This window comes from Amblyomma mixtum, chromosome 7 (genome assembly GCF_055824585.1).
Source record: "Amblyomma mixtum isolate Tamu chromosome 7, ASM5582458v1, whole genome shotgun sequence".
Taxonomy (NCBI): domain Eukaryota; kingdom Metazoa; phylum Arthropoda; class Arachnida; order Ixodida; family Ixodidae; genus Amblyomma; species Amblyomma mixtum.
In genome coordinates this window covers 21884291-21903868 of record NC_143018.1, presented here as the reverse complement: position 1 = coordinate 21903868, position 19578 = coordinate 21884291, and the positions used below count along the sequence as shown (strand labels likewise).

Below are 19578 nucleotides of genomic sequence, written 5' to 3'. Positions count from 1 at the left end.
TTTCTCTGACCCCCTACCAAATTACTTTTGTGTACCGTTCATATGCCTTCCTCGTTCTTGATGATACCGTGGCGGTCTTATATTCGGAGTAGTAACCGTTCCTATTTCGAATAACTTAGTTTGCTGTTAATCCGCGAGGGGGACATGTCGCACTCTTAAATACCCAATCAGAACGCGCCTCGAGCACACCGCTAGCAGACGCGTAGTGAGAATTGGAAGAGTTACTGTGTGTGTGTGCCCTTTCACGCGTTTTTAGGTGGTGTTTGCGCGCCGAAAATGCGTCGTGACGGTTTTTGAGGCTCGCAATTTTGTCGATTGTGCGGCGGCGTGGCTTAATTTTCTAAAAACACTGCTTCGGAAGCCATTCTTCCGCGTTTGGGCTAGGCCTACCCATAGGCCTAGCGCCCAAACGACAAGTCTGCACTGTGACGGTCGCCGGGGCAAAGTAGTAGTGTGCGAGCGGCGGTGCGCCCGTGATGGCTACGCTGAGCCAGGGGAGCAACTTCGCGTTCCACCAGTTTTCGAGGGACGTGGTTAGACCCGAAACAGAAAACGCGTGCCCCCAGGAGCCGCCGCCGCAGCAACCGCAGCCTCCGCCGCCGGGACAGGATGTCGCCGCGGCTGCCGAGGTGATGGAGCAACCGGCCACCGACGGCGACTCGGAACCGCAGCCCGTGATCGACATTGTGATAAACAACGTGGTGTGCAGTTTCAGCGTGCGCTGCCACCTCAACTTGCGCCAGATCGCTTTGACTGCGACCAACGTCGAGTATCGGCGCGAGAACGGCGTAAGTCACCCCCCCCCCCCCTTTTTTTTGTTTTTTTTTTGTTTCTCCCGCCCGCCTCTTTGTCCCGGGCTCTGACGAACGAGAGCGTGATGTGTGCATGAAACTCAACGGATTCATGTTCGTTCTAGTCGACGGCGAAGCGCTGACTCGCCGTCACGCGATTCGTTTGCACCGTTCTGGGCGCTGTTTTTTTGTGGCGGTCCTTTGTCTGCAGCGCACCGCCGACGAGCAGCAAATTATCGAAAAGAACAACCTTGAATCCGATCCGCACGTCGCGTGTCTTTCTTGGCCCGCGCTTTCGAAACGGGAGTCGTCAGGCCAGCGCCGAGAAGGCGGCGATGACGACTGGGCATTGTTTCACGATCGGCGCCATCAACTGTGTACCGTAGGCTTTTTCATTTGGAACGGCGGCCTTCCAGGTATCCCTTCCCCCCACCAACGCCTCGTCCTCCCACACAGTTTCCTCGCCGTCTTCCTCTTTAGCGCACGTCGCCTAATTTGCTGCGATTGCCCGAGACCCCAGCAGCGCGCGCATCCATCCTGTTTTATTTATCGTTGCAGTCGCGCACGGTGCTTTCCTAGCTGCTTTCTTTTTTGCACGCCCGCCCATCATCCCTCCGTTCTAAAAATACTGACTTCAGTCCAACCCATTTCTTTGCGGTAGTAGGTGCAGCTTGCTCCGGACACGCAAAGTAAACTGTTGGGATGGGGCGATTGCGCGCAAAGCAGTTGTAGCGGTCAGCCAAGCCACGGCGTGGTGCTTCGTTTGTATCTTTATATATATTTTTTTGCCTGCAACCATGTTGAACGTACTACGGTGGCGGTGCATATCGGCGGTTTCTTCCTTTTCTCCGTGCTCTCATGTTGTGTGTGCACGCGCTGCCCCCGTTTTTCTTTTTTTTGTTCCGACTGTTTAGCGGCTGGCGTCAAGGTCTGAGCGAGAAAGCGGACCACTCGTAGTACACACACACCCCGCCTCCACGCTGGAGAGAGTCCGAAGGGTAGGAGGCCGAAGCGAGCAGCCGTGACGAAACGCGAGAGTCAAGAAGCGAGCTTTACGTAATGTCACTGCTGTGCTGCGATTTCTGCGGGGAGTTTTGTAATCGCTGCGCAGCCGGGTTTTCGGATCGACGGCGTTCCAAAAACGGGCGGCGGAGTCGAAGCTGGCGTGTCCGGAGAATTTTTTTTTCTTGGTCTTCTGCAACGGAGCTTCGCTGTTATTGGCCTTCTGCGACCAAGCTAGACGATGTTTTTGAAGCAGGTGCGAGGTCGGGGAAATATACAGTGTCTACCGCGTAGTACCGTGACCTCCCAGGTCGTGTTTCGGCGACAACCGCTACGACTTCGATGAATGTTCGCGAAGCGTACAGTTTCCTCCTCCCCACAGGCTGCTCCCCGATGCAGCCCTTGCTGATGCTGCTGCTTTCGTTTCGCCTGCGTGCGTCGTCCGGTTTCGGACGTCTTCCACATTGTGCTTACGTGCGCGTTTTGTTGCTCTTTGTCCAAAACCGTGCACGCCTTCTTAACCGGCGGCCGTGTTGCTTTGTTCTTGACCGGAAGAAGGAGAGTGTGGGGTGGAGGCTAGAAGTGGTGGTGGGGGGGGGGGGGGGGGGGGTGATCGAGGGAGAGATCCGCAAGCGGGCAAGAACATGACCGGCGCCCGCTGAGTTGCGCAACGGTTTGTGTGGAGGTGTTTCTCTGCTTCCAGAAAGGAGGCAGTGGGGGCGGGAGAGGAGGCTCTGAGAGGATGTGTCGGTGCACGACGGTGTGATTCACGGGGGGGGGGGGTTGAACCGGCGCGAAGGTTTTGCTAGCGGCACCCCGTCGGTACGATGACCCCGAACTTCGGGGAGTCCGCCCGTCCGTCCCCTGGTTCCGGAGACGACCTGGCGAATCCGCGGAGAGGGAGGGTGTTGTGCGTGCCGCCGCGGACGCAACGCTCGGCGTAGTACCTTTTTTTTCGCTGTCGTGGTGATAAGCGACCCGTTAGCTGGCGAGGTTTGCGCACGACGAGAAAGGAGTCGCCCTTGTCATGACCGATGACACTATTTCTGTCGGCTCTGACGTTGACAAACTTGTATGAGTGATGCTCCACCCACCTGAAAAGGAAAGCAACCTCTGCTGTAAACATTTTGACCTACCACTGACGCTGAGAAAAATCTGTCTCGTGGATGCATGAGTATGTCAACAGTCGAGGTGTATTGGCAAATGACTTGAGACCTACTGGATTGACTGGCGCGCATCTTGGCTGTCGTCGAAGCGTTGAGGAATGGGCTGTCATTAAATCCCAGTTCATTCGTGCCACACTTGCAACTTGTGCCTTTATAATGAGGCATTCTGCTGCAGTGTTTGAGAAAATTGCTCAAGTAATCACATAGCATTGACTGGGACCACTTCATTTTTTGTCTTCCTAGGGTTGTGGTAGGTTTGTCATGCTTCGCTCAGAGTATCAGCTTTGCTATCCATCAGTTCAGTGACAGATAAGCAGCCATTGCACTTTTATCTTTGTGGGCCACTATCGGTGATCATTGATGGCTTACTGTTTGAAGCAGTTATGGTTATCACAATTTCAAGGAGTTGCGCGTAGATTGTGTGGGGACAGATATGTGTTGACTCCAACTTTGGTTTTTCCAGTTTCCACGACCTGTTTGGCTAGACTGCGGTTTAAGTAATGTATTAAATATAGTGCATTGTTGTCTCTGATATCTGCTTCCTCTCCTGTACGCTGCTGCCTTGGCACCATTGCAATTGTTGCTCTTGCAGACTTTTTTACTTGAGAGCCTGACAGAGAAGACATTTTCACATTTTAGAGGCATGATAAAACATGGACATGTACAGGAATGAGGATCAAATGTACATGGTCGTGTGTGTAATATTTGGAATGGTATTAACTTTGGAGAGTAATATCAGTACCACAAGTGCACGAGAAATGGCAGTAAATGCTTAATACCGTAAGTTTATTAGTAGCATTATTTTCGGCGGTTGTTACACATCTAGGTTTTGTCATATGTGCTTCATGAATATCGCCTGCAAGCCAGTCATATTTTATCTGGTAGTAAATAGAGCTGACTAGCACAAAATGCCGTCAGTTTTGTTCATATATAGCATCTAATTTATCTTGAGGGAATTGCAGCTGTTGGTGGGCAAGTAAAAAAATAGCCATAAACTCGCATGTGAGCAAGCGAGCAGAAAGAGCCAATCAGAAGTGCTGGTAAAAATGGTGCTGTTCTCCGTGAAAATGTTAGTGGAGATGCCTCACCTGACTGAAAGTTTCAACATTTTCTACACGAGAGGAGGTTGCTTTGCGCATAGAGGTAAGCTTTTTCTATGTGAAGATTATGGACGAGAGAACACATTTTTTGAATGAGCTGTGGTGATCACAGTAGGCAGTAGGCCTCAAATGGTGATAAGGCTCATGCCATTAATCTCTTGCATGTGGCAGTACGTGAATGGCATTAAATCTGTCTGTGCGGTATGTTGTATTTGGTCCGTAGCGTGCAGATTGATATTGAGGGAATAAAAAGGTAACTGCTACGTCTTAGCCCTGTGTGCGCGCATTTTACACCCCATTATGAATTGTGCCTCTGACTGTGTGTGTGTGCAGTGCCCTTTTCAGGCAACAAACTGACAAACCTAGTTGTTTGGATTAAGAAAACTTGTTGGCCATTAGGTTGCTGTTGCTACAACAAATGCTACTGGGATTTTTTGTTGTGGTTCGTGTTCTGTTAAATGCAGCATGACTAAGTTAAAGGCGATTGTGTGTTCCATTGCTGCAGATGCTGACAATGAAAATTAGGACACCTTACACTACGGCCAGCATGTGGTCTTCAGGGAAGGTCACCTGCACTGGAGCCACCAGGTTGGTATTTGCTGTCCATCACAGTTTTCTTTGACGGCTTGCAGTTTCATTTAAGTTATTGAAGCTTTAAGGGCCCATAGGCATTGCATAAGGCGGGATACTCGTGAAGAGATACTCCTAATGCTGGCTTTCGGATAAATGTGCGTTGCACCTGTTTCAGCACCTGCACTTACAAAAGGTCACCACAGCCACTTATTGCTCCTGTACTGTTTCGTATATCAGGTGCATCGCTATCGAAACTAGCGCTCTTGTTTGCGCTGCCTACCTCCGCGACCAAAAAGTAGTGCTTTCCTTCTGGTGAGCAATAGACATTAAATGCTTTGCCTGCAGGCTTATTATATGACACATTTGTCACAAGCTTGATTAAACACCCTGCTATTGCTGACGACACGGTGTCGTTTTCTTGCAGCTTTGACCACTCGGCCACAAAACCAGCGCAGACTAACAAGCCTCCCTTTATTTTTTCATGCAGACTACTTGTGTACCTGATGTATGAAGCGGTGTGTAGTTAAGGAAAGGGCCCACAGAAAATGGGTAGTGGTGGTGTTTGGTTGGGAAGGCCACGCACTGGAAGTGTTGTGTGAAATGTGATGGCAGTTATTGAAGTATTGAAAACGTGCTGTGTGGGGTCTTTTCTGCCAAGTGATTGAAAGTTGCTGGGTGAAATGTGCTTTTCATTTAGATGTAATGTTCTTTCCTTTGTTAATGTCCTGCGACCACTGCAGACATCGTTGTTTTAGAGCCTGTCCTCCCCTTTTGCGGATTTGTGTGGTGAAACTGACCTTTAGATAGGTATCTCATTCAGCTGAAGTGTGAATCCTGTTCCAGGGCATGGTGAAACATTTCAGGGGCACGTGCAGTGCTGTAGCTTTCCCCATGCTCAGCAGTTGTCTTGCTCAGAGCAGTTGGGCCAGCATTAGCTCAATTTCTGGCAAAAGAACATGAAATGCAATAAAAACAGTAATCGATATTGACGGCCATCTGTTAGCGAAGCTTGCTTACCCATCCTTCAACAAGATTCTGGCCTGCTGTGCTTGGGATGTGTTAACGTGACCCTCGTGGGTCTGCAGATGTTTAATTAATGGGGCTCTGAAACACTTTCCGAGGAGAGCGCAACTCGCTAAATCACTGCATTCTGTTTGCATGGAAACCTGAGCCAAATAATACACTTCTACACGCAGCAGAAGACCCACAATCACGCGCGAAAGTTGGCAAGCCCTTACCGGCGACTTTTTCATGCTCGCACACTTCTCTGTCGCTCACACTTGCGTATACAAGTTGAGACGTGGCTATTGGTTAGATTCTTTCAGACGTCTGGCAGCTACCACGGTCGCGGCCAATGAGCTGCGTAGCTCTGGCAGGTCAGGAAGCTCCGCCCCCGGAGGTGGGGCCAACAGAGGAGTGCCGACCTTCCAGCTCGCAAAAAGTTACGAGAGGAGAGGGAATGGCGCGAAGATGCTGAAATTCAAATTTGGACTAAAGATAAATCTGCTCCTACAAAATGCATTAAAAAAATTCTTGCTGGACAATATTCGCAAAGCGGTGTGCTTTAACATCCCAGGCATACCTCAACTTTATTAGAGCCCCTTTCAGAGCGCCTTTAAATAAAGGGCAGACAATTGAAGCTGTGTATTGTTGCTGTTGGAAACAGTCATTTGCAACAGAAAAAAAATTTCTGCAGCAGTTCTCACAGGTGTGAGTAAGAGCACAATCTTGAAATCTGAAAGCAGGCCACAGCTGTTGTTTTGATGGGGGAGCAACGTTAAAAATACCCATGCGCTGTGATCGGTGCACATTAATCCTTGAATGCCTAGCGGCGCAAATTCGCAATGTACCATTTTCACGCTGTGTTTCAATTGCTACATGGATCTCGCATACAGAGTTTGATGTCAAAATGTTTGGCGTTGCTGCGGGCGAACTGCTTGAAGTAAAGAGGGGACACGAATGTCCAACGTTTGGCCAGTGTCCAGAAATTCCTTGTCTTGTCATTTTTGTACAGATCTTGGGGACAGAAAAGAACGACACCTCTTGGATTTTGAGAGAGAGAGAGAGAGAGAGAAATATTTTATTTTCTTTAAACTGAAAGTGGAAGACAAGGCAAAAGGCATGGAGCCTGACAAGGCCTCGTCTCCCGTCTGTAATTCGCAGTGGGCAACTTCAATACATATGCAGGTTTTCCTCCTGTTGAAACGGTATACTTAATGACAGGAGAATATAAAATACATAGAAACACATAGTGATGGTTATAGATTAAACAACTTCCGCGGTGAAACAACACAAAAACATAGGTTTCGCGACAACACATTTTAGTGAAGACATGAATTAGCGTTTGTGATGGATGACACTGACAGAAAACCGGGGGAAACTTACAAAAACCAAAACTTTGCATACGCCTTATGGGTACCTATATGTATAAATTATCTTCAGTGATCTGTAAAAATTCTTTATAAGTTGATTTGAATGACTTAAATGCTAGCGTAAAATCAATGTAGCGTCCATGGCGGTTAAGTATCTTTATTACTTGATAATCAATATCCTGTTTACCATAATTAGTTCTAATTCTTTTAGTTGTATGTGTATGAGTTCGGAAGCTGTAGTGTGGCGACCTACCTGAAAGTCTAGTGTAAAGCTTTTCTTTGTGGATTAATTGCATCAGTTTAGAGTAGTATACTTTATTGGCCGGTAACATATCGTGTCTTACGAATAGTGCTTTTCGGAGGATGGTTACCAGTGGTCATGTGAATGAGCATTCACTGTGCTGTGACAGCAAGGAATTTTCACATACATGGTCTGTGTTTTATCTTGCAAATCAGACAGCTGGACGTGAATGCGAACTTGCCCAGGACTGCAGTGACAGTGGTGGGTTTCTAACCAACCACTGCCGCCGCGGTGGCTCAGTGGCTATGGTGCTCGGCTGCTGACCCGTGTGCTGTGCGATGGCAGTGCACGTTGAAGAACCCCAGGTGGTCGAAATTTCCGGAGCCCTCCACTACGGCGTCTCTCATAGCCTTAGTCGCTTTGGGACGTTAAACCCCATAAACCAACCAAACCAACCACTTCCCTCAGTCGAGGCGTGGGCCCAAGTACACCCATCACTTTTAAGGCGGAAGCCTTTAATGCCTCATCGTTATAAGCAGGAGTTGTTGACAGAAATGTCACGCTTTTCAATTCATCGAAACGGTTGTGACGTCACAGTGCGCGAATTTCAAACGGGGCCAATTGTACTTTGGCTAGTAGCCATGCAACCAATTAAAGGGATCATATAGTGATGCTCCAGGTAAGTGGGACCGAGTTTAGTTAATTGCTTAATGACCCAATTAGCCTAATTAACTTTTCTAGTCAGGCCAGATAAATAAGAAAATCGAGTAAAGAATTGGTCGAGTTTGGGAATCGAACCCCGGTCTCGGGAGTGCGAGACGAGCATGCTAGCCTTTCCATGCCAGCTCGATGGTTTGGAATGAACAAAGATGTGTCTAGTGAATACGGTGTCTTCGTTCACCCCCATCTTCCTCCCTTCCCTTATGTGAGGCTCAGGTGTCCACCGAGATATGAAAGACAGATACATTTCCTTTCCTCAAAAACCAATTTACCGATGAGCAAAGCGTAGAACTGAACGGGCGATGGCGTTCAGTGGACTCCCTGGCAGCGTTGCAAGACGCTGTCGCGTTCCACTCTTAAGAGGCAAAGCTTAACAACATCTTAACCACACATCAGTGACACAAGCAGCAACACTGCGCTTAAGGCTTTCGCCGCACCGCACTTTAGGTCAACAATGCCTCCTTGAATTTTCACCCTTTCTCCTTCTTACCCTTTTTCTCCCACCTCTACCGCTCTCCATCACCTCCCCCAAAGCAGAGAGGGGGTTTCCCTCTCCATTTTGCCACCTGCCAAACAAGGCAAGTGGCAGGTCGCACCACAGATGTCAGGGGTGACATCACGAAGTTGAGGAACCAGCTCTAATAAAAGCTAGCACCCGGAAATTTCGATCACCCCAGAAATTTCTAGAGCCCTTCACTATGGCGCCCCTCATAACCTGAGTCGCTTTGGGATGCCAAACCCCCACAAACCAAAAGCTAACTCCCTAAAACTCTTTTACTGTCTCTGGGCGTTTGAGGTGGTTCGAGATCTTCGATTTGGTCTTTCAGTGAACTAGTGGCACAGAAGTGGGCCAAGTGCTAATTGTCGCTAATTGACGACTTACCGATTTCTAAGCATATCGGCTAGCATAATGTGAGGGTGGCAACTTTTTTCTTTGGATCCTTCATAATTTGAGCATTAAGGGGGGATGTGGGGATCGAAGGCAACTTTTCGACTTTTAGAGTGATGAAATTTGGCAGACTGGTTTAAAACAGCATCAAACAATCAAATATAAAGTTTCACACTGACAGCTTCAGTAGGTTCCCTTTTATCATTGTTTATATGTTGTCCCCATGTTGCTTGCTTGTGGAAAGCCTAGCATGACAAAAAAACAGGCTACAGGTCTGTAAATGCTTTTAATATTTATTAAGAAGTGTAGTGTAAATCTAGACTCTCTTAATTTTTAAAAAAAATTCTCTGCTCTTTTTTTTTAAAGGACACAATATGCACCTTCTTTTATGTTTAGAATGTATCATGCTCTAATTACCACGTAATAAAAACATGTGAACCTAAAGAGTAAATCTGGACTGTCTTGACGCAGACCACGTTTCAGTGATCACAACAAAACGGTAAAAATCCACGCACCCATTGCTGTACTGTGCTTTCCATGAGCAAGGTATTAAGCTCAAAACAAACATTCGAGAAAACAAGCCTGAAAGTTCTAAGCTAGCACACAGTGTCTATGGGTAGATGCAGACAAATATATTTATTTGGAGCGTTTAAAGTTTATTTTTGGGTGAAATATTTCAGTACAACATAGAAACAGTGTTGGAGATGCCAAAAAGTGTACTTTTCAAAAATAGACTTTTTTCACGATTTTTGCGATCTGATCCCCATATCCCCCCTTAAAGGGTTCAAGAATCCTGGTCGTGGCAAAAAATTTGCCCAGAGCTACGACCTGGGCCTCGCGACCTGGGCGTAGCTTTGACAGGTAACAATATTTTTTTCACTCTTGTCTCGGAGTGATCACTGTTTTTTTTTCCTCCCTTTGTGTTTCCGCAGTGAGGAGACCGCCAAGACGGCGGCGCGGCGCTACGCGCGCATTCTCCAGAAGCTGGGCTTCAGGGTCAAGTTCATGAACTACCGGGTGGTGAACGTCCTGGGCACCTGCACCATGCCGTTTGCCATCAAACTCATTCCATTCTCTCAACAAAACCGGAGCCTTGCCAGGCAAGCAGCCCTTCTGTTAACTTTTTTTTTCTTCCATTTTGTTTGTTATGCTGGCGTTACAAGTGGTGTTGTGACCAGCTGTTAAAGGTGCACTGAAGAGGATTCTGAACTTGTCTTTCTGCCGCGGGAACTCGATCTACACGTTCCTAGCATTCTTAGAAACTGCAACTTATTGCCCTGTATGGCCGATTTCCCTAATTAAATCGAATTAACGTCCGGCTCCCGCCCTTTTTTTGAATTCTGCCTCGTACGATGGGCGGAGTCGACCAACGCGTGAAGTTCCTTTCAGCCAGCTCCGTGGAGGCTTTGCTTTCGCTTTATTTTGTTTTTTAGGTTTTCATGAATAAATAGTTTCATTCGCAGATAATATAGCCGCAAAATAAGCCCGCAGAAATAAAAATACGCGCGGACTATTTGCGACTACGGACTACTACGTATTACTCCGCCGATGACAGATCGGCAAGCCGCCACGGGACTGGGTGAAAGGCACTCCACGCGTTGGTCGACTCCGCCCACCGTACGAGGCAGAATTAAAAAAAAAAGGGCGGGAGCCGGCCGTTAATTCGATTTAATTTGGGAAATCGGCCATACAGGGCAATAAGTCGCAGTTTCTAAGAATGCTCGGAACGTGTAGATCGAGTTCCCGCGGCAAAAAGACAAGTTCAGATTCCTCTTCAGTGCACCTTTAAGGGGGGACCCTGGTCTTTGAAAAATTTTTATTAATGAAGTCACAGTTATGAAATTTCCAGGCCACATGTCGTTTTGTGCGCTGATTCTGGATATGTCATTTAATTTCGTGTAAAACAATTCCTTGAGCACTTGTGCAATTTTTATGCAAGTATTTTGGGAAAAGTTTTGCGGAAAATTTGCTGCAGGAAACTCGCTGAAATGCATGCCATTGGGTTCTCTTGACACCAAGGAATGCAATAAGGGTAAAATTATCATCCTGGCTATCATAGAACTTGAGTTATAGAGTTTTGAAGTTGTCGCTTCAGAAATGAGAAGAAAAATGTGTATTCCTGTTTGTGAAGTGGCAGCTTCAGTACCCTGTAACTCAAGTTCTATGATAGCCAGGATGATAATTTTACCCTTATTGCATTCCTTGGTGTCAAGAGAGCCCAATGGCATGCATTTTAGCGAGTTTCCTGCAGCAAATTTTCTTATATGCTCTCTCCAAAAGACTTGCATAAAAATTGCACAAGTGCTCAAGGAATTGTTTTACACAAAATTAAATGACATATCTAAAATCAGCACACAAAAATACATGTGGCCTGAAAATTTCATTACTATATATAAATTAATAAAAAAAATTTTTCAAGACCAGGGTCCCCCCTTAAGTTGAAAGGTAGTTAGCGGAACTGGGCACGAAATGACACACCCGTGGAGCATGCCACAGCCATAGTGGGAGCATGCGTGTACTACCATCGTCTGCAGCAGAAATCCTTAAAGGGGTGTAGATGCGTAACTTTTGCATGTGTGTTTTCTTCTTTGCAATGATGCGGAAGACACTATACTCCGTTTCATACATAGCAGGCAGCGCTGCGGAGGTTGCTGAAGTAGCACGTCCGCGAAACCATATTACTCCGCCACATATCATTCGTTCTTCTCGAAACTCCAGTCATTGTGTGGACGAATACAAAGAGCGGTATAAAACGATGTAGTAACATTGAAAATCACGGTCGAAGCTGTTAGGTGCTCAGTGTTCGGGCTCTCTGGCCATAATTTTCACGGAGTGTGAACTACTTTTTAGGCGCGGATTCAGTAGAAGCGATTCGCCCTACCAACCGCGTATCATACCGCCGCCACGTGTACTTTTTGCTTCTCGAAATCTCGACGAGTCGCGGGACGAAAATGTGGCAAGAGGTAAAACGAAGTCCGGGAGGGACCACTCACGGCACTTAAGATTTGTCGCCACGAAATACGTTTGTGTTCGCTTTGGTTGTATGGCGAACTTTTTTTTGCGTGCGGACTTAGCCTGTGCGAACAGGTGCACTAGCTTTGGCAGAGTTGCCTGCTATGTATGAAACTGAGTATACTATGCATGCATCACCACGAGGGTACTCTCCTATGACCACTAAATGATTTATAATCAGATTTCTTTCTCGTGCTGTTGTGGTTTGAGTTTCAACAGATGACTGTGATGTCAGTGTGGTTATGGGTCGCATGACCCACTGTTTCACTGTTTTAATGCCCTACAGTGCTGAACCCAGCTTTCAAGAGCCGGAGTAACAATGAATGTGGAAACAGCGGTTATATTGCAGTTTTTCTATGCCTCATATGACATATAACCACACTTTGACATCACAGCCATCTTTCGGTTGTTGAAACCGGAACAGCGTGGCAGAAAAATTCAATTATAAATTATATAGCAGTCGTAGGCGAATGCCACATGGTGGTAAATGCATAGTAATGTCTTCAGCATCATTGTAGAGAGGAAAACATGCCATCGAAATTAGGTGTCTATACCCCTTTAATGTTTCCTTTATTTGCTTGGCTTTATCGTAGTTGATGCGATTAACAAACTACTCTCCGTCGAGGGCTACAAGATCAGCCAAAGTTCTGGATCCTTTGAGTAATGGTATTGCTACCAATAATTAGAGTTCATCTCTCCTGAGCATTACTCCATTTTTGTTATTTTATTTGTGCTTTATTACTGGCAAAAAATTGATGGGGCTAAAGATAGGACAAGCAAGTGCTGGCAAGGGGCACTTTTGTAGAATTTACGAGCAATGCGGCAACACCTACTGAGGTGGCAGTCTGGTATGGTTATTAGGTGTGGGTTTTCCTGGTCATTGGCATCGTGTATGTGCATGTTAAGGCTTTCGGTTCCATTTGTTCGTCAGAAGCTAGAAGGTGTAGAGCACAAGGCATGGTTACCTTTTCTTAATTGAGTCCAGAGCTTGCTTTTTGGTCTTCAAGGACCCTCGCTTGTATACTTCATAACTTGTAATGTGATAATTCTGAACTAATCAAACTTAATTTGATTCGAGGGTCTGAACCGAAATACTGCTAGTCTTAAAGATTGCGATTTCATGTTGCCATCGAAATGGTTAGTTCTCAGTTCTGCATCATCCTCAGATGCTGCAAGGAATGTGTGCATTGAAGAAGAAAGAAAGGTCTGCAATAATATTAATATGCTCATAAGTGCTTGCTTTCAGTGCATTGTGTTGTTCCGGATGTTTTCGGGCATTTTGCCTTGTACGTTTGGGATGCTTATTGGCATATTTAGTTGATAATCTCATTCTGTCCGACTCCATTACACACTTGGCATGCAATGTTATGTGAAGTGCGCAAGTAATGTGTTCTCAAAAGCATGGCACTTAATTACCACGTATCATACTTCTCAAAGCCTCGCTGAGGGTTTTAATGAGAACATAGAGTGGTACAGAACTTCGTGCTTGGCATTGCAAATCATGGACAAGGCTGTCAAGTATCCACTTATCGACCGTTTGATTATAAGTTTCGCTGGTGGTGAACAACTTTTTGGGTGTGTATGAGGTCTGATCATATAGCCTATTGTATGTCACTTTTACCATATATTGCCGCATATAACTTGCACTTTTTTTTCCTAACAAAAATCAGCATCCGAAATAAGGAAGTCAACCTGTTTGTGGAGTCCAAGGCATTTTCAGCCAAGCCGTTCTTAGTACGCCACCCTGTGCTGATGCTTGTTGCCGGCAGGTTTGCTTAAAGCTCCATGCATTAAAAAAAGAAAATAATTGTTTATTCGTACACAAATAGACTCCACTAATGAAAATTCAAACTCATTCAGTTCAACTCAATTCAAATTCATTACCTTTCTGTTGCTTTGAGCTGCTTGAGCACTGCGATACCAAACCATGGGAAACTATATAACAAAGAATGGACTATTCACTTACACCTTCCACTTTTATATAGACATGGCGCCGGGAGCATTGACTTGTATTTGGAGTCAACTGCTTTTTTGGCCAGTGAGGGGCGCGAGTTGGTGGGTCGACTTAAAGGTGCAGTGAAGAGGAATCTGAACTCGTCTTTTTGCCACGGGAACTCAATCTACACGTTCCTAGCATTCTTAGAAACCTCGATTTATTGCCCTCTGTGGCCGATTTCCCTAATTAAATCAACGTCCTGCTCCCGTCTTCTTTTTTTTTTTTTAATTCTCCCCTGTACGGTGGGCGGAGTCAACCAACGCGTGAAGTGCCTTTCACCCAGTCCCGTGGCAACTTGCCGCTCTGCCATCGGCGGAGTAATGCGTAGTAATCCGTAGAAGCAAATAGTCTGTGTGTATTTTTATTTCTGCGGGCTTATTTCTGCGGCCATATTATCTGCGAATGAAACTATTTATTCACAGAAGCCTAAAAAACAAAATAAAGCGAAAGCAAAGCCTCCACGGAGCTGGCTGAAAGGCACTTCACGCGTTGGTCGACTCCGCCCACTGTGCGGGGAGAATTCCAAAAATAAAGGCGGGAGCCGGACGTTAATTCGATTTAATTTGGGAAATCGGCCTCACAGGGCAATAAATCGAAGTTTCTAAGAATGCCCGGAATGTGTAGATCGAGTTCCCGCGGTAAAAAGACGAGTTCAGATTCCTCTTCAGTGCACCTTTAAATACGGCAATGTACGGTACCTCCCGAGGTCGTGCTGAGCGGTAGAATGAAAATGTGGAAGGAGGGAAAGCGAAGCTGTGTTACTTGAGCTTTGCCGTAACGGAAAATCCTCAGTACTTTGGACGGCAGGTGAACGAGGTACTTTTCAAGCGCTGATGTAGCGAATGCGAAGTCTCGCGCTAGCTTTGGCAGCATTGCATTCACCATGTATGAAACAGTGTACGGACTGTGCATGTGTTTGGCTGCCGTGGGATATGCTCCCCCCAGTGAGCGTTTGCGTGTTGTTCCCTTTGCAGCTATGAGCCGGAGCTGCACCCCGGCGTCACGTACAAGATCAAAGATCTGAGGGCAACGCTGAAAATCTTCTCCACTGGCAGCATCACAGTCACAGGTGGGCTGGCGCATGAATTGTCCTGTGCTTGTGTGTCATGGTTTGTCGGTGCTGACTGATGACCGCCGTTTTATGTGCATTTGGCATGTAAACCATTGCTGAGATAAGCCGGTCATGGACATTTGCAAGTCGCAGCTGTAATAAAGCCTGCAGCTGAGCCTGTCCTTGTTGAACACAGAAATGCTCAGCTATTGGTAATGTTGAATTCGTGCCTAATATTTAGGATTTCATCCGTTGTGAACTTAGTATGTCGTCATCAGATGTGGGTAGCTACTCCAGTGCTACACAAGGACTGTACCTTGCTGTCATTTGGGGTGCAGGAAACTTGAGTGGTTGATGCCTGTGCCTCCCAGCGGCTATGTAGTTTTTGTCATTGTAGGTGCTACTATCTCATGGTTACCGTATTTTCCGGTGTATACAACGCACCCTTGTATAAGACGCACCCCAATTTAACCGGTTAGGCTAGTGAGAATTAAACGCGCTTGTGCGACCATCGCGGAATTCACTGTACCTGTGACAAATTCTTAAGCAACGCTAAGTGATCGAAAATGACAACACTCACGCTATACCCGCCCACGTTTTCGAAAAAAGAAAAAAACGAAAGTGCTCTGCATTATGTCCATAACAACATTTTATTTCGACTTAAAACCTATGAAGTCTTCATCTTCATATACGCTATCAAAAAGTTCGCCCATTTCTGGCGGCAACGCGGCTGAAACATTCTCTTCCTACTACGTACACGGAGCAAAGTTGCAAAGGGTGGCTAAAAAAGAACACCGGCTTGTCTTGACTTGTCTTGACAATGGCGAGAAGCGCGATTGTCTTCATCTTTTGGCATTTCACATTACTTTTGCTTGGGGCCTCCGAAACGGTTGCGTGTTTGTGATCCCGGAAGTCGTCATCCCAGCTGTTTCATGATAAAGTTCACCTAAGAAAAGCTGCGCACGGCGGTCCCCGTATTGAAGTATTAACCGCGTTACAACCGCGTCATTGGTAGTGATATTTTTTCAATGAAAAAAGCTTCAACATGAACCTGAGTAACTTCTGAACTCTCAAAACAAAAATGCAAAAAATTAGCGTATAAGACGCACCCTTGTATAGGACGCACCAGCAAGATTTCTGAAAAAAAGCCGCGTCTTATACACCGGAAAATACGGTAAGCAGCTGCTGGCAGTGAAAGTGCTATAAATGGCTCAAAGAGGATTGAATAGGCTAAATACGTGAAACCAGCATTGTGGCTGAAAGCCTGCTTTGGCCTCCCCAATGTACACTTCACACACATGGCAAGAGGTTTTTACGTCAACAGACAAGGAGAGTCCCATTCTAAGGTTCTGCCCTCCAGTGAGGACGACGTTGTGGTGTTCATGCTTTCCGTACAACTGCAGAGGGTAAAATGCCTATTTGTAGAAACCACTACGGTGCGAAATTCTAAAATCTGCAGATGCAGAATTAAGAATCCGTGAATTTCGACGGGAAGCTTAACACAAATGAAAGAAACATGCAAGTTTATTTTTTACACACATACCTTGCATGCTGCAGAGATCCCTCTTCTAAAATTGAAGGTGGCTGCTGTAACTCAGCATCAGGTAATGTTTTCCTGTGATCTTCACTCAAACAATGGCACTTGTTTGATACTATATCTCCATAATGACTGAACGATCCCTTTGCGTCAACAAGTTGATTGTGATAGACACTTATTTGAGAGCAATGTTGCAGATTGATGGGGTCAGTTCTTCCATTCCAGCCAAGAAAGACGGCCTGTTGAAATGTTCATCTTGTTTGTCTTGCTTAGAAAGAAACTCTCTAGATTTCAGTTCCTCAGCAGTTTTCAGGGACACTTGCCACTCAGCAGCTAGGAATGGTGATTCTTGACTAATTCAAGGCATGCTTGCTAACTCCTTTGATAGAAACCTGACCAGCATATCCTCCTTCGGCTATGGTTGGCCTGAACAGTTTGAGATTTTGGTGTAATCGTAATGATATTTCTTTAAAATTTTCCCCGAGATCTCAAACTCCCTGTTGTGTTATTATTTGGGCAAATAAGGTAAATTAGTCGTTTTCCTATTGTTCTGTCGTTCCTACTGATGCCCACAGTGACAGTTGTAGAAAAAAACGAGAGCTTGGTTGGCAACACAAAAGTCTGCAAAAAATGTTGGTTTTGAAAAAGGCTGGGACACAGCATTCTTTTCTAAAGCCCTGGCCCAAATAAAGACCTGGGAAGCTGATTGCATTTGCATGTATGTGTACGTCAGCGCCTGTTTCATGGTGTGCGCTTATCAGTTGTAATGCAAGCGCGTGGCCATCATTGCATTTTGTGCTGTTGGGAAGTGAACATGTTTTAGAGGGGATTCTTTTGAATGCTTGTGTAGTGTTGTCTTCTTGTAATTACTACTATTTGAGGCCTCTCATAAAGCTTGTCCAGTGCTTTGGTTGTGCTTGGCCACTCATCATTTGCAGACAGAGCTCATGGTCAGATTGCTGCCTTCGTTTTGCTCCTTGGTCTGGGGATGCTGCAGTTGTGTTGTGCTTTCTTTAATTTCAGTGTTCATTTTTGTTTCTGCTGGTTCTCATAACGAGCTGCTGCTTGCAGAAAGCAGAACCAGTGTCCAGGTTCGACTCAGTGTACTTGGATTCCAAAACCACCTTACAGTTTGGCACACCTTTTGATCATTGCAGCTCCCAGTGTTGCCAACGTCCAGCAAGCTATTGAGCAGATCTTCCCCCTCGTCTACGAGTTTCGCAAGGTGCGAGGACCTGAGGACATGCCCCGCACCGCAGCACGGTCTCAACGTGGCCCCAACCGTGCTGTGACGCGGCGGGATCGTCGTGAGTTCCTCGTTGCTGACGAGGATGAGTTTGACTCACTTGATGACGAGGAGGATGACGAGGACCTGATGGACTACCCCGATTCTGATGAGAGCTGGGACTGAGGGAGTGGGTGGGAGAGAGAGAGAGGCGCAGAGAGTGTGGCCTTTTCTCGTCACTTTACTTTCCCCCTTTTGCTGCTGCTGCTGCTCCCCGTATCATCGACACCGCCGACGCTGACACTCCAACATTCTCGCCTTAGAAACAGCGTCTCGACGGAGCAGGCTGCCACCCTGTACGTGTTGCCGACGATTTTTGATTGTGTGCGTTGCTCACCGTTGCAGCTCTCTAGTCGTCGCAGACATGTGGAAAAAGGTGATGGTGATCAAGCTGCATGTTCTTTTTTTTTTTTTATCTAGGTGGGGAGGTTGGGGTTTGTACTGAGAGAAACCACGCTGGATGGAGGCATGTGCCTCCCTCTGTGTGGGGGGGGGGGGGGGGTTCGTTGTGTGTGCAAGTGGTGCGGAAGCGCGGAAGGCGACCGTTGGCCGTCTTTTCTGGGCCAGCATTTCTCCTACCAGGAAAAAAAAGAAAAAAGGAAAAGACAAAGAAGAGTGCTTGCATCTAGAAGTGGCGAAGATATCATCTGTGACTGTGTGCATAGCTGCAACTCCCCCCGCAGAGTGCACTCTTCTCGGCCTTTGCCCCTCCCCTGTTCCAACACGTCCCCGTCCCCTCGTGAGTGTGTGTGTGCGTGCGTGTTTGTGTTACCTAGTTGCGTGACATTTCCTATTATTAAGACAGTGTACTTGACCACGTCTCAGCTGCTGTGCTTGGGGCTGTCGTGGTCACTTGACTGTTTCTTTTTCCTCGTGGTCATGGCATTAGAAGGAGGCGATAAGTGAATTTTTTTTTCTCATTGTGTGGCAGTTCTGGGGCAATCCCATTCTTCTCGGAGGGTGAGGAGGAGGCGGAAGAGACGCGTGCTTTTTCAGTAGCGTCGGAACAAAGTGTCAGTGAGGACAGGTGTTCATATTTGTGCAGATGTGCGTGTTTTGCGAGGATCCACTAGTTTTTTCCCAAAGCACCCCAACCAAAGTGTCACCAGAGAACCTCTGCAAGCTGGCCGCTCGGAGGCCAGCGTCTTGAGACCGTGGCGGAATGGTTCATTCTGACATGCGTTGCTGGCAGGTAGAGAGCAATAATAATTTCAGTCGGGGCACCGAGGGTATTCATTACTCGTAGGCCAACCTTAGGAGGAGACTACTCAGAAGAGGTGTTCATTTTCTGCGTGGGTTATGTCATCATGTCCAGGACCCCTTTGCAGACTCCTTTCGAGCAAGCAAAGTGAAACTGCGGTCTGCATTTTATAGATGCGGGTGTTTCGCCGTGACGGGCACAGAAAGCTTAATTTTTATAGCAGATGCCATCTTTTGCTTGTGGGTTGCACCAGTGCAGCGGATGTGCTTGTGTTGGTTGCTTGGATGTAGTGCAACTTTTTTTTTTTTGAATGTCGGACCTTGTGAAATAAAGCTTTTTTTTACCATGCACTCCAGCTGCCACAAGAGCTGTCCATTTATTTCCTTGAAAGGCCATGCACTGTGTGCAGTTACTTTTGTACACAGATGTCTGTTGTAAATGCAGTAGTACCGTATTTTCTGGTGTATAAGACGCACCCGCCATATATGCAAGCTGTCATTGAAAAAGTTTGTATATAAGACACATCAGTGTATAAGAAGCACACCAGTTTACCCAGTTAGGCTAGTGAGGCTTAATAAACCCGCTTGCGCGACCATCTCGATATGCAACCGTACCTGTGAGAAATTCTTAAGCAACGCTAAG

General features: G+C 46.5%; 1 protein-coding gene across 1 annotated transcript; it reads left to right on the top strand.

Annotated features, from left to right (window-relative positions):
- Positions 1–161: 161 nt before the first annotated feature.
- LOC149335217 (TATA box-binding protein-like 1) lies at positions 162–19286 on the top strand. The gene is made up of 5 exons (XM_089551903.1): positions 162–788; positions 4565–4647; positions 9787–9954; positions 14837–14931; positions 17608–19286. The coding sequence occupies exons 1-5, from the start codon at positions 477–479 to the stop codon at positions 17859–17861; spliced, it is 912 nt and encodes a 303-aa protein (XP_089408029.1). The 5' UTR covers positions 162–476; the 3' UTR covers positions 17862–19286.
- The last annotated feature ends 292 nt before the right edge of the window (positions 19287–19578 follow it).

Excerpts from the sequence above, each read along its gene's own strand:
- LOC149335217 (XM_089551903.1), top strand. The coding sequence starts at position 477 with ATGGCTACGCTGAGCCAGGGGAGCAACTTCGCGTTCCACCAGTTTTCG. Across the intron at positions 4,648-9,786 it reads ACCTGCACTGGAGCCACCAG|TGAGGAGACCGCCAAGACGG; the intron begins GTTGGTATTTGC and ends GTGTTTCCGCAG. Across the intron at positions 14,932-17,607 it reads TGGCAGCATCACAGTCACAG|CTCCCAGTGTTGCCAACGTC; the intron begins GTGGGCTGGCGC and ends TGATCATTGCAG.